Genomic DNA, 17,076 nt, shown 5'->3' with positions numbered 1-17,076 from the left:
AACTATCAAAAAGTAGCTGATTATTATGAATATTATTAATATTATTGATATTATTGATATTATTAATATTATTAATATTATTAATATTATTAATGTGATTATTTTTATCTTTCATGTGAAAAAAATCTTTCTTTGAGTAATTATTTTTTTTTGATTTATCAACATGCATCATGATATTATTATAATAACTTGAATTAATTCTTCTCTGTTTTGTAAAATTGCATGTAGAAGAATAACATAAACATTTATAAATTAAATTATGATTATTTGTTGTAAAATTATTAACCTCATGAGCTATTTCATTTGATTTCATTAAATAATTATTAATTATTAAATGATTTATAAAAATATTAATATTTTTTAAAATCCATTTACTTATTATATTAAATAAATATAATCCCTTCTTATCTACAACTTTTAATATAACTGTTATATATGCAATAATAAGGACAGGCAAAGGGATGTATATATTTTTATTTTCTAAAAAGTTTGTAGGGAAGGTTAAAAAAGAAATACTTGATGATAAATTATTAAATTTATATTCATATAAATTATCAAATATATTACTTTTTAAAAATAAATTAAATAAATCCTCTTTAAAAACAAACTCATTTATATATGTTGTATCACATAAGGCACATAATAAAAAACATGTGTGTAAAATTTTATTTTCTAGTTGTTTATTTAAATGTTGATGAAATAAAAATAAATTCCCTTTAATCAAATTCTTTATATTATTCTCATCTATTTTTATATCTATTTCATATAAACCAATTTTATTTAATAAAAATATTAATAAATTTATACTCATAAGATTTAAATCATTCTTATTATATAAAAAATTACAACAATAAGATTCTTCATATATATTCAAACTTTTATTATTAAGATGGATTTTATTTTTAAGTCCATTTTTTAAATTAAAATTAGTAAGTTTATTATTAAAACTATTACATATATTATTATCACCATTATTATTATAAATATTATTATTATTATTATTATTATTATTATATATATCATCATCATCATCATACATATCATCGTCATAATTTATATCACTATCATATTTAGCATATTTATTTTCTCTTCCTTTATATTTTCTTTTTTTCTTTCTATCTAATAAATCTTCTGTATCTGTAAACAATTGACTTCTTCTCGAAAAAAAATTCGATTTTTTTTTATTTGCATTATGGTTTGTATTATTTATTTGATTGCTTTCTCCTCTTAATAAAAAGTGTACACTTTTTTGTGCATTATAATTCTTCTTTTTTTTATAAAATAACTCTCCTTTATTAGTACGTCCTTTACGATAATAATAAGACATATCATCATCATCATTAATATTATCATTATTAATATTATCATTATTAATATTATCATTATTAATATTATCATTATTATTTGTATTATATATTTTCTTCTTACCTTCATAATACATAAAAACTTCAGTGTTATAATCAATAAACTTATAAATGTTATTATAAAAATATATAGGTATTATCGAATTTCTATTTATATAAAAATTTTTATAAGAATCAATAAATAATGTACTTATAAATTCGCTCAAAACATTCTGATCAATTCTTCTTATTAAAGATAAGAACATATTTTTTGTATGTCCTATATTATTAAAATCGTCATTATTATTAGACATATTATAATAACCATAACTATTATTATTATGATTATTATTATGATGATTATGATGATTATTATTATTATTGTTGTAGTGATATATATTTAATAGTGTATATAAACATTCATATATATATATAATAGTATATTTATTTAATATAGGGTGCTTTTTTGTTATTAATATTATTAATAATTCTAATAAGTCATCAAAAAATTCATTACTTTTTAATATTAATTTTGAATATTCATTATGAACATCATAATATATCTTTTCATTGTTAGGATAATTATCATATAAATCATCAACTAAATATATATTATTATTATTATTATTGTGAGATATTCCATTTGATAATATATTATTATCTTTTTTCTTTAAATGCTTTTTATTTGTATTAATATAATAATAACTATCACTAAAAAATGTACTATTATTATTATGATGATTAAGATAATTTTCATTATTTATATGATTATCATTTATATCATTTAAAGAAAGGAAATTTTTATTTTTACTACTACTTATTTCATGAACACTATTACGTATATCCATATATGGATATGTATCATTAATATTTATATTTGAATTGTTGTAAATTTTTTTTTGAGGTATATTTAATATATTTCCTTGAAATTCTTTATTCAAAATTTTTCTTGAAAACAGATTAGACATTTTTAATTTTTTATTATATTTTATATTTTCAATTCTAAACTTATCAAATTTATTACTATTATCATTTTCTTGGTTATCATTTTCATTGTTATCACTATTTTTGTTGTTGTCATTACTTTTATTTTTTCCATCTGTCTTATATTCTTGCTCATTTCCTAATTTTTCATTTTCTTCTAAAAGTTTTTTTTTGGTCTTGCTTTTTTGCTTCTCTTGTTCTCTCCACTCTTTATCTTGATCATGATCATCTTCATTATCACTTCTTTCTATACACCTCAACATGAAATTCTTTTTATTTTTAAATAAATTATGAAATCCTTTATTAATATGTGATAAATATGTGAATGCAAATTTTTTATTATGTGAAAAGAAAAATATACTAATAAATAAATATACAATAAATAATATAGGAGTTATTTGAATATTGAAATTAATATAATAAGATGATTTTATAACAAATGTTATATTTTTTAAATGTTTTTGAATATTATTTATTATATAAAAATAATTCTTTAAATAATATATTTTCTTATTTATAGTATTACTTTTAATTTTTAAAACTATATCAATCAAATATGTAATTTTTTCTATATATGTTTTATATACTAATAACCAATTTTTATAATTAATATTTAAATAATTTAAACTATTATATATATATACATTCTTTTGTAAATAATAATATTCTTTTAATTCTTCTCGTATTCTTTTCTTTCCTTCTAATCTCTCCTTATAATTAATACAACTTTTATTTAAATAATATTTGTTTAAAAAACTTTTTAAATATGTATGATTTCCAATAATTTCATTCAGTTGTTCAAAGTTCAAGCAACCATCATTATTATCATCATTATCATCATTATCATCATTATTATTATTATTATTATTATTACAATTCAGAGAATCATTTATGTGATCCATCTCATCTACATCACTCTTATTCACATAATAATTATCAAACATATCATTATTGTGTATATTTTTTTTTTTTTTTTTTTTTTTATCTTTCTTTTTATTTAATCCAATTCCATCTTCTTCTAGTTCATTACTTGCATATCTGTGATTATTATACATGCAATAGTTATCATATAAAAACTTATATTGAGAAATACATTTATTATTACTACTATTATATTGATTAAATTTTGTTGAACACATACAGAAATTTACATAGGTATTAATAATACTAGTATATAATAAATTTACATTATTATTAGGAGTATTATTCAAATTATACATATTATTATGATTATTGTTATTTTTAATATTATTATTATATTGAGAAGGATTGGAATCATTTTTTATATAATGAATATGCTCAATGTTTGAATAGTTATATACATTTTGAAAAGAGAAATCATAATTAAATAAATAATAATGATATATATAATGTTTTAAATAAGTATCATTATAATTTTTTATAATATGTATATAATGATTTATAAAATTCTGTATATTATCATAATTAAATATAGGATTTAAAAATTCAAAAATATTTTTGTTTTCATGAAAATTGTCTTCATTAATAATATCATATATATTATTAGTATAATTTTTTTTTCTTTTTTTTTCTTTTTCTTTTTCTTTTTGAATCTTATTCTGTTGGACAGAAAAATTATCTATATTATTAATACCATCTTTATTTACATCATGTTGTTTATAATTAAGTTCCTGATTGTTATTCTCAGAGGTATCACTTATCAAATTTATATTCATAAAACATTCTACATATTTATCTATATTATTTAATATATGATCAATTATAGGTATAAATATATTTAACATATGAAATGATATTTTATAAAATAATATTTTTTCTGTATCTTTTAATTTTTGAATATTTACATGTTGTGTTATATAATAAAATACATTAAATTTATTTATCCACATTTTATTTATAAAACTGATAATATAATCTTTCATTTTTTTATTTCTTGATAACATATAAATAATATTTAAACTTTTAATAAAATAAGAATTCTTCTCAAAAATATTATATTGTTTTATGTTATTAATATTGTTTAAAAATATATTCTTTTTATAATAATCTTTACTTTCATATTTTTTTAAAAGCTTAGAACTATAATATTTTTTATCATCAAAGCATTTATTCCTTTTTCTCAGTATATTATAATTATCACCATCACTACTGTCATTATTATAATCATTATTATAATCATTATTATAATCATCACCATCACCATTATCATCACCATCAACATCATTATCATCACCATCACCATCATTATCATTATTGTGTAAATCCTTCCCATTTGTATTCTTAACTATACCCCCTTTCTTTCTCTCTACATCTCTTAATACATTATATTTAGATTTTCTATTACATCTATCAGGTAAATCCTTTTCATCATAATAATCGGCACAAATTAACTCTGATATATTATCATAACTAGAAAATTGAATTACAATATCATTTATTAGACAATTTAAGAAGCATTCATTTTCTAACTCCAAACCTTCTTCGATATTAGATGCCATAGTTCTTTTTTTTTCTACATTTTTTGAAGGTATAAATGAAAGACCTAATAAAGATAGTATACAATTTTCTATCAAAGAATCTGAACTAGAACTTGAACTTAAATTGGAATTATTTAAGAATAAATATTTCCTTGTTATAATTTCATAAAAATATAATATTAATTTCGTTATTGGTGTCTTACTATAATTATTTAATATTTTTTTTTTTCTATTTATATTTCTAATATCATTATAATCTACATCTATATTTAATAAATGACTTAGTTCAATCCATTCACACAATTCATTATTCATAAAAATATTTTTTTTTCTTAATTCATTACTAATTTTTTTTTCTGTTTCTTTCTTTTTGGCTTGTAGCAAATCGATTAAAGGATGTAATAAATTGTTATTTAATTTATTATTATTATTATTATTATTATTGTTGATATTATCACTGTTGATATTATTATTATTAATATTATTATTGTTGATATTGTTGGGATCTTTTGTATTATCATTTTCTACTATATTTTTTATATATTCTAAATATTTCATTTTATCTTCTCTACTATTTTGTAAAATATTAGAAAATAATAAATTCTCATTCATTTTATTTAATTTATTAAAGAAATCATAATATTTAATTTCATTATCTATAATTTGTTCAATATTATTTGTAGCATCTGTTTTTATATAATTATCATTTTTAATATATGATATAGCTTCATTTAATTCATCCATTTGTTTTCTATTACTATTTGTATTATCATTTAAATTCATATCATGATTTGTATTCATTTTTTTATTTACATCATAAAGATTACTTTGTTTATTTATATTATATATATTATTTATATATTTGTCACTCTTTATATTACTATTTATAATATTATCTTGGTCATCCATATTGTAATAATCTATATCATCCATATTTTTATAAATGCCTTCTTCTTCCTTATCATCATCATTATTATTATTATTATTATTATTATTTTTTTTGCCTACATTTTCAATATTTAAAAGTTTCTTAAAATAAGTATGACGTTTAAAAGATTTTACATAGAAATATAATTTTAAATCACTCATATATACTAATTCATTTTCTATAAAGTCATATTTTTCAGTATAAAAATTATTAATAGGTAAAAAATTAAATGAACTACAATATCCTACAATATTATAATCTATAGATTTTATTTCATTATAATAATCTATTTTAGAATACCCATCATTAAAACTTTCTGATATTGAATTATATAATGAAAAATTTTCATTATCATCTTCTTTTTCTTTATTATCATAAAAAACACAAATCTTTTTACTTTTAATTGTATCTATTAAATCATTATCTGATAAATAATCATAAATATATTTAGATTCATATTTTTCTTTTAATTTCATATTTTTATATTTAGATATAAATCCATTATAATCAACATTCTCATCGAATTCAATATTATTATCTCCATTATTATTGTTTAATTTATTATATCTTAATTTTTTTTTATTATTCATATATTTCATTTTATTCTTATACATTTCATGGTTTAAAAGAAGTATACTTTTTTTGGTAGCATTGTTTGATTTCTTTTTTAGGTTATTACGTATGTGCTTATCATAAAAAAAATCGTCATTATTATCGCTATCATAGTCATAATAATTGTCATCATTATCATTATTGTCATCATTATTGTCATCATTATTATCATCATTATTATCATCATTATTATCATCATTATTATCATCATCATCAACATCATAGTCATCATCATCATTGTCATCATCATTGTCATCATCATTGTCAGCATCATCAACATTATTTGCTTTATGCACGTCCTCATAATCATCCTTATTCATATAAGATAACCAATTAATCGTATTCAATACACCCTTTTTATTTTCCAAGTGATCAGAGTCTATCTGCTTATCCAAATTATTCTTCAAAATTCTGGGCAATATTTTATTTTTCATATCCTTTGAATTTTTTAAAAAATATAAAAGAGGTAAATCAATAAAATTGTTTATGATATTTTTCATTTTTATAGTCCTATTAGATATAATAAAACAGTTATTAAATTTTTGTTTATTCAAATTATAAATAAATATACTTCTCAAGGCATATTTCAAGAAATTAAAAGATTCATTATCTCTTTTTAAAATATTAATAGTGGTTTTACAATCTCTTATAAATATTTGAAGAATAAAATATATTATCACTTTATTCATTTCATTATCTCTAAAAAAGTTCTTTAATAATAAAATTAAATAAGTCGTTCTTGAATTTATATTAATATTTTTAAATAAAAAATTATGAACACATATAGGAGAGCATACAGATTCTGTCATATTAAATTTTTTTTCTAAAAATTCTGTTGATCGTCCTCTTCTTTTAATATTTACATTATGTTTATTATTATCATCATTTTTGTTATTACCATCATTTTGGTTATTACCATCATTTTGGTTATTACCATCATTTTGGTTATTACCATCATTTTTATTATTACCATCATTTTTATTATTATCATCATTTTTATTAATATTATCATTTTTATTATTAGGATCTATAATGTTAAGATCGAATTTATATTTTTCCATTTTCTTTTGAAGTAATTTTTCATTCCTCCATAATTTATACATATGAATAAACAGAACATCTCTTTCAAACAATAGTTTCAATATTCCTAGTCCTAAAGATTTTATTTTATAAAAAAATAAAGAATTATAATATTGTTTAGAATAAGAACACGTTAAATATTGTAATTTTTTTTTAAAAAAGACCTCAGATGTCATAGATGTAAAGATATTATTATTACTTCCATTTTTATAATCTTGTTTGTTATCATTATTATTTTCTTTATGATCCTCCTCCTTTTTTTTATCTGTTTTTTTAGTCATAGTATCATGATATAGATTTTTTTTTTTTAAAAAAATGGATTTTTCTTGATTACATACATTTATAAAATCACAATAATTTTTACATTTTAATAATAATTCTTCCATATTTTTATTTTCTTCATGAATAATATTATCTAAGAAAATTATATTAAAAAAAAGAGTCATAAATTTATTAGATTCTCCTAATATTTGTTCAAATAAATACATTGTTGGTCTAAAATCACACAAATAATCATATCTCTCATTCATTACACGATTTAATTGTTTATTATTATTATTATCATTTGGAAGTGGTCCTTTTAATATTAATTTAAAATACATGAATACTAAAATAATCAATATATACATTTCACTATCTTTAAAATTTATATCGGATTTACTTTTATTTTCTCTTAATTTATTTTCTTTTAATAATTGAATCTTCTTTTCTTTATTTAAATTATATTCATTTTTTTTTAGTTCTATTTTGTATTTATATACTTCAGTATTTAATACATTTGTTTTTAATTTTAAATCTTCATAATATTTTTTTAATTCATCTATATTATTAAATTGGGGTAAATTAATATTATTATTATTATTATTATTATTAATATTATTATTATTGTTATACATATTATATGTCATATTAGAAAATAACGACGGCACCTGATTATTACTATTACTATTATTATTATTAATATTATTATTATTATTATTATTATTAATATTACTATTAGAGTTCATGTTATTCGTAGATGTAAACATATTATTGTTTAAAACATTCTGATTATTAAACAAAGACATATTATTTGTACTTGCATTTGTTGAAAAAATATTATTATTATTTGATGAAAAGATATTACTTGATGTCGATTGTGTATTAGTAGCACCAAAAAGTGTATTCATATTACTACTACTATTATTTAAATTCATATTATTATTATTTGTCATTAAATCTTTTGATTGATTAAAAATAGATGAACCTGAAGAAGGTGATAAAGTATTTGTTCGCAAATTACTTAAAAATGAAGATGTATTATTTTGTTGTTGACCAGATAATAATAAATTATTTGAACTTAAAACATTTTTGTTATCGAATATGCTAGTATTTAATGTTTGATTTGTTAATAAATTATTTTGATTCTGTAAAAAATTCTGTCCAGAATTATTTATATTACTTCCAATTGTATTATTATTTAATGATAAAGTTGGATTGCTTGATATATTTGTATTACCAAAAAGATTATTTTGATTAACACCAGAAAATAAATTTGGTTTTTCATTAGTATTATTAGACATGGAACCAAAAATTCCAGATGATATATTATTATTTGTTCCTAAAAAATTTGATGAGGATGTAGTATTTGTTGTTGTTGTTGTTCCAAATAATTTATTTGAAGTATTCAACAAGGAAGAATTATTATTATTTATATTTGTTGGGTTATTATCATTTGATGATGTATTAAACATATTATTTGTATTTGTAATTCCTTGATTTAATGGATTCGATAAGGATGAAGAAAATATATTACCACCACTATTTGTATTATTTACTGTTCTGTTTGTATCTTGTGAATGAGAAGCAATTCTCATAGATGAAACATAATCGGTTCTACTTTTATCCAAAGAAGGAGATAAATTGGTTGATCCAAACATAGAAACAGGTGAACCAACATTATTATTACTACTACTAATAGTATTAGTATTATTATTATTATTAATGTTTAAACCACCTGTGGTTGATATATTATTTGCCTGATTTAACATATTATTATTAGTTGAAAAAAAATTTGTTGATCCAGATTTATTATCAAATAATGATGTTGTGTTGATACCTGATAATAAGGAAGAATTGTTTATATTATTTCCTTGTGATGTATTTGTCATTAAATTAGATGTCATATTAAGAGATGTATTAAAATTTAGAAGCATACTATTATTTATTGTGTGATTTACATCATTAAATGATTTATCAAACATTCTTTGTGATATAATATAAGGCTCAAAAGGTATATTATTTTGTTTAAGTAAATTTTCTAATTGTACTATATAGGAATTATTTATATTGATTTGAATTTGCATTTGATTTATTTGTAATTCTATATTTTTTGATTTATGAATAAAAAAATTATATCTTCTTTTAAATATGGAATTCTCTTGTTTATTCATTAATAATTCCCACTTTATATCTTCTTCTAAAAGATCTTCTTTTTCATATTTTTTTTCTTTTATTTTTTTTAATATAAAATTATTTATTAAATTATAAAAAATATCTTGCACAATATAGTTAGTTAATAAAATTAAATGTTTACAGATATTTTTCTCTTCATCTGAGATCATTAATTTTTTTTTTAAACAATTATCATAAATATCATCATATTCGTTATAATTATTATTATAATTATTATTATTACATGATAAATCATTTAATTTATCATCATTATTATTATTATTATTATTTAATATATGATCTTTATGTGAATACATATCTCTATTATATTTTCCACCACTATACTCACTCACATTAATATTATTATTATTGTCAATATTATTGTTGTTGTTAGTTTTATTATTTCCTCTATTATTCTTATTATTATATACATGATCATTATATGCTCCACCGTCATCGTCGTAATCATCTTCCTTTTCTAATTCATCAAAAAATAAATCGAAATTAAAAAATATATCAAAAAAGACATAACTCGATGAACCTTTTTTTTTATTATTTTGATGATAATAATTATGTTGATTCATTCCAGTTTTAGAATATTGTGATTCCATGTTTTGTTTATTTGCATGATATAATTTTCTTCTTTTAATTTTTTGATCGATTTCTTCTATTTTATCTATATTATTAAAGAAATACCATATTTTACTTAAGGACATATTAAATTTTCTCTTTATTCCAATCATATATAATAAATAATTAACACATTTCATAAATGTAATAATAATTTTTAAATTATATGTTGGTTGAACAAAATTGGATGCTATTTGATGTAGTGTTTCATATTTCATTTGACCTATTAATAATTGTTTATCTATAAATTCTAATTTTTTTTTTATATTATCATTATTTTCTGTATATTTTTTCATATTTTCCATAAAGATATCTGGAAATATTTCAGTTAATGAACATAAAACTGATAATGCAGAAGAAGAATTTTTTACAAAGCTTGAACATAATATTTCTATACATATACATTTTAAATTACTTATATCTACAGATGAATTATATTTTGTTTTAATAATATCATATAAAATATCAAGCAAATGCATTGTTTTATATTGTTTTATATTTTTTTCTTTTCCTTCTTTAATTTTATTACACATATTTAAATTATGTATAAACACATTTTTATAATTTGTTGTACTATCCATATTTTGTATATCTAATAATGATAAGAAATTATTATATTTTTTATTTTTTATTTTAAAAAATCGATTCTGTTCTTCTTCTTCTTCGTGTTCATCATCATAATCTCTATTATTATAATTATCATCTTTATGATTCATTTTATTATCATCTCCTTTTTTAGATATATTAACATATGATGAATTATTATTTTCATATTGTTCTAATAAAATATAATCAATTAATAAATTTTTATTTATAGGTAAATAATAACATAACTTATTATTATTTACTGAGGATAAAAATAATAAACATTTTTCTAACATTTTTAAACAATTATATGGATATAAATTTCTTTCAAATATATTTTTTAATAAATAATGAGTATCAATCATTATATGTTTCTTTTCATATTCTAATTCTGTTCTTAATATTATTTTTGCTCTATTCATTAAACTATTATTATTTTGAAGATGATTCAAAAGAATCCTATTACCATTGTCATCATAATGATCACCATCAACATCAATAACATCATCCTCCTCCTCCTCATCATCATCATAATGATGTTGTTGATTATTATTTTTTAACATCCTTGTTTGATATTTTTTTTCTTTAAAAAAATCTATAGCATCTTTATTATCATCAAAAAATATTTGTATGGCTTCCTTATCATTATAAGAACCATCTACATTACGATTCATATTTTTAAATTTTTTTTCATAAGATAAAATTTCTAATAAATCATATTCGTTTAACATAATACTTTTTAAATTATCTAATAATGTTTCGCTTATTTTATTTTTATAAAATAAATCAACAATATTGTATTTATTAAATTCGCATTTTAAAAAATTATTTTCTCTTAATAAATTTTCTGTTAATTTATTTTCTATGAGTAAATAGTTGATACAATTCTGTTCGTTCAGGATATTTTCTAGAAAACTTTTATCTCCAAAAGGATGATCACTAATATGGTTAGAAGGATGAGTATTTGTGATTGTATTTGTATTTATATTTGTATTTGCATTTATATTTGTATTTGCATTTATATTTGTATTTGCATTTATATTTATATTTCCATTTATATTTCCATTTATATTTCCATTTATATTTTCGTTTAGACCTTGCAGGGAAGTGACTCCACTTGAGTGTCCTAAATTATTTACCATATTTATATTATTATTTGATTGAATAATATTCGAATTAATTGTCATATTAACATTTGGAAATAATTCATTTAAAACATGTTGTTGTATCTCATTCAATCCTTTAAAATTTACAAACGATTTCAACTTATTATTATTGTCATCAATGTTCATAAGTATTTTATTTGCATCTCTAACACTATTTGAATACTCATCATTTTCTAATAATACCATTTTATTAAATATATCATATGATTGAGGACATGCTTCAAAAATCTTTTTATCTTTTAAATGTTTTTCAATTAATCCATTTTCTTTTATTAAATTATTTAGATATACATTATTTTTTTCTAACATATCTAATATATTGTAATTTCTTAAAATATCTTTTAAGAAGTTGTTCTGTTCAAATATTTTTTCTAATAAATTAATTTTGAAATAATACAGATATATGAAATAAAAATTTGAGAACATCTCATGATCATAATCATCATAGTTTATATTTGAAGAATCTTTTCTGTCTTGTAAAGATGACATCTTATGATTAGAATTAATAATTTTTCTTTCTAACAATATTTTATAAAGATCTTTATGAAATTTAATACGATTAAACTGGTTGTTACTATTGTTATTATTATTGTTTATATTATTGTTAATATTATTTATATTGTTTATATTATTATTATGCTGATTACTTTTCATACTACTTATATGATAATCCATTATATCTAAATCACTTTTCATATGATTATTCCTTGTTTTATCATGCATATGCTGTTTATTTGTTATTTTAGAAAATTCATGATACTTCCCATTGAGTACACAATTAAACTGATTAAATAATTTCTTAGTCAGATTAAATATATTTAGATTAGCTGTAAGAGGTGTTTTAAAACATAAGACTACATTTTCTATTACTCTTAAATCATATATATTATTACATAATACAGATGCAAAATCAAGTACATGCACAAATATATCTGAATAAAAATCTAAACATAATTTCATTTTATCTTCTGCTACTATTTTTAAACTTCTATATTTCATAAGAATCATACGTCTTTCTTCATTTATATTATAAAATTTCTTTTGTTTTCCAGAATAATGTTTCTTATTTATATGTCCATGATGATGATGATGATAAAATTCATTTTCTATATCATCTGCATGTCCTCGTGAATCTATATCTTGATTAATATGTTCTAATGTATGATGATAAATTGTTTCATCTATCTCTGAAAATTCCATAATACGTGAATGATATCTATTAATAATATTTTTTAATATACATACATATTTATTAACTAATCGTGGATAGTTATTACATAATATTTTTAAAAAATTAAGAATATCAATTAAATATTCTCCTTTCTTTTTATATATATGAATAATATTATTACTATTATTATAATAAGAACTATCTAAATGTATATTATTATCATCCATATTTTTCATCTTATGAGTAATTTTTTTATTTAAATATATATCATCATCATAATTTTTAATATCATCACCATAATTTTTATTGTTATCATCAAATGTTTTATTATTATCATCAAATGTTTTATTATCATTAGTCATCATATTAACAAAATCTTGGCTATCATAAAACATACCCTTATTATTCATACTGTCCTCATTAAAATCCACTTCATTCTGATCAATCATATAATTCCTTGTATTTTCATTTCTTTTTTTTTTTAAATGAAAATCTTTCTTTATATGATAATCAATTAAAGAATTCCATAGATCTGTTGTTTTGTAATTTTTTATAAATGAAAAAGAAAATGTCATATGAAATAAATGAAATATTAAAGTCCCTATTAATGTAGCACTTGTTATTTTTTTTAATATCATATCATATGAAACTTTAAAAAAATTATCTTCAAAAATGGATGAAAATATTTCATCTTTATTATTAGTAAATAAACTTACCATATATTTTAAAATAATCACATTTTCATTACAGCTTCTATCACTACTACTACTACTACTATTATTATTATTATTATAATTATTTGTTGTAATATTATTATTTTTTAATAATATATTATTACCACTCTTATTTATATAATTCCAAAAATTATCATTATTATTATTTTCCATTTTTATATTTTTTTTTTTTTTATTATTTTTTTCAAAAATTTTGGTAAACAACTGATAATAATAAGATACATTTTCATTAATAAAATCTGTACTTACAGAATAACTATCTTTTATATTTAATAAATGTTTTAAATCTTTTTGTGTACTCATACAATTGTATTTCCATATATCAGGACTATAAAAATTAGAAAAGTTCATTTTTTCTTTCTCATCATTTATAGTATCACTTGTTTTATCATCACTAGATTTGTTATTTATATTATTAGATAAAACATTAGAACTTATTTTCTTTTTCTTTTCATATACATATCTATCTATATTTGGATATAAGCATAATATTAATAATAAACTTATTTGAGTAGTTAAAGTCAAACTAGATATATCACAATCTGATAAGCTACAATTACAGCTATACCAGTAACCATTACAATCAATACACTTCTCAAGTGTATTATAATTTTTATTATATTGATCATAAATATTCCAATTTTTTTTATCTTTCCATAAATTATTTATATCAAAAGGAATATCTCTTATTAATTGACAACTTGTATTATTTACACCTCCACTTGTGTTTACACCTTCCTTTTCATTCCTCTCTTGATTACTTGCTAACATATTAGTATTTATAGCATTATTGTTTTGTTGTGTGTTTAGGGTTGTTAAAAAATTATTATTCATATTGCTACTTGTCGACGTCTCATTAGTTTTTATGACATTGTTATCATTCCTTAGATTAGAATTTGACAATGTCTGTGTGATTAAATTATTGCTATTAGGGATAGAATTATTGTTTATAAAAAGATTGGAGTTATTACTACTATTTATGGTGTTGCTATTACTATTCATGGTGTTGCTACTACTATTCATGGTGTTGTTACTACTATTCATATTATTATTATTACTATTCATATTATTATTATTACTATTACTATTAATATTAATGTTAATATCTTGCGCATTATTTTTTATTCCTGTTGATATATCATTAAAATCAATAAAATTATTCATAAAAGGATCATCTGAAATATTCATATCCAATTTATAATAATCATCAATATGAGATATAATTTTATTACTTCTAATATTTTTTAGATATGTAAAGAATTTTTTTTTTTTTTTGATATCTGTCCAGAATAATATATTATCTAACTCCTTAACATATTGATCAGTAGGCATAAAATCGAAATATTTTGATGAGACTAGATGATTTAATAATTTAAATATTCTTGAGATAACTTGTGTAGTAGCTTGAAATTTAGAAAAATATAAAAAGAGAATATCTAATAAATTAAAAAGGATATTAATTTTATGTGTTTTATAATTAAATACATAATCTATTTGATCACATATATCATCATATTTAATTAAGAATTTAATAATGTTATCTATTTCTATAAATATATTATCTATAAAATCATTCTGTGTTAATAAAATTAATATATATAATGAAAAACGATCTGAATTAACACGATTATTATTTATATTATTTTCATAAATAGTTTTAGATATATTTAAACTAGTTAATGAATTTATATTAGATGTAGTACTATGAACACTTGATGTTTTTACTTCTTCATTTTTTTTTATTAATCCATTAGTATTATTATTATTATTATCATCATCATCATCATCACTTGAATTATTCTCATCTCTATCAGAACTTATATTAGTTTCTTCATATTTTGTATACTTATCACCATTTTTATTATTTAATGATATACCTATTCTTTCATTTTTATTTAAATATTTTAATATTTCCATATATATCATAATAATTAAATTCTCTTTTTCTATACATTCTTTAAATACTTCAGATATATAAGCACATTTCATTATTTCATTTTTTATATTACTCTTTTCTATTTTTAAATATACATCATTAAATAAAGTACACACATAATAAGCATTCCTATTTAATATAATCGAACATTTTATTATTTCTTCCATATTATTTATTAATTTAGGATAATGATTAATAATATAATTCTTTAATTCATTTTTATTTACATCTTCTTCTTCATATGTTAAAAAATAAAAAGGATCACACATTAAATCGATATTATTATCAAAAAATATTATCAAATCATCTTGTAATTTCTTTAATTCATCTATACTTTTCTTTTTTCTTCTTAAAAACTTTTTATTTTTTCTCTCATTCTCGTTTATTGCACATTCATAATAAATAAATAACTTCTTGTATATCTCGTAATAAAATAAACTTGTCGGTTCTCCTTTTTTATCTCTTTCATTATTCTTCATACTGACCACAAAACATAAATATTCAAAAATAAAACAAAAATAAAATAAAAATAATTCAAAAAGAATTCACCACACTAATAAAAGGGGGGGGTTGTAAGAGGGGAGAATCCTGGGATGCACTTGAATAAGTTTCAAAAAAAAAAAAAAGAAAAAAAAAAAAATTTTTTTAAAATGAATAAAGAAAGTATTTAATATGTTGTATGATTTTATATACTACATTTGTTAAGCATTAAATGAATAAAATATTTTATGGGGGTAAATAAATACGTACCTACATAAATATAAATATAAATATATATATATATATATTTATTTTATTATACCTTCTTTTTTTTGTTTTTTTTCTATTTTTTATTTATGTAAAAAAAAAATGAGAAACATACAATTCAGATGAATGTTTTACTTTTATATAGAAGGTACATATACAATTCATAGCACATTATATTATACTATATTATATAAAATGAATATATTTAATAATTATATAAATAAATATAATATATATATATGCAATATATATTTTCCTTTCTTTTATT

The 17,076-nt window shown here is 18.6% G+C and overlaps 1 protein-coding gene across 1 annotated transcript in view; it reads right to left on the bottom strand.

Moving 5' to 3' along the window:
- The window catches only part of PADL01_0607200 (conserved Plasmodium protein, unknown function), a gene marked incomplete at both ends in the record, with an annotated part of 18,150 nt that extends 1,610 nt beyond the window's left edge, over positions 1 to 16,540 (bottom strand). Inside the window, one exon of the mRNA XM_028680798.1 lies at positions 1 to 16,540. This exon is cut by the window's left edge and continues 1,610 nt beyond it. Coding sequence (XP_028537239.1) covers positions 1 to 16,540 — 16,540 coding nt within the window.
- Positions 16,541 to 17,076: the final 536 nt, after the last annotated feature.

This window comes from Plasmodium sp. gorilla clade G2, assembly GCF_900097015.1.
Source record: "Plasmodium sp. gorilla clade G2 genome assembly, chromosome: 6".
Classification (NCBI taxonomy): Eukaryota; Apicomplexa; class Aconoidasida; order Haemosporida; family Plasmodiidae; genus Plasmodium; species Plasmodium adleri (nom. inval.).
Note: the sequence above shows the minus strand (reverse complement) of the source record. Positions and strands in the feature narration are given on the sequence as shown.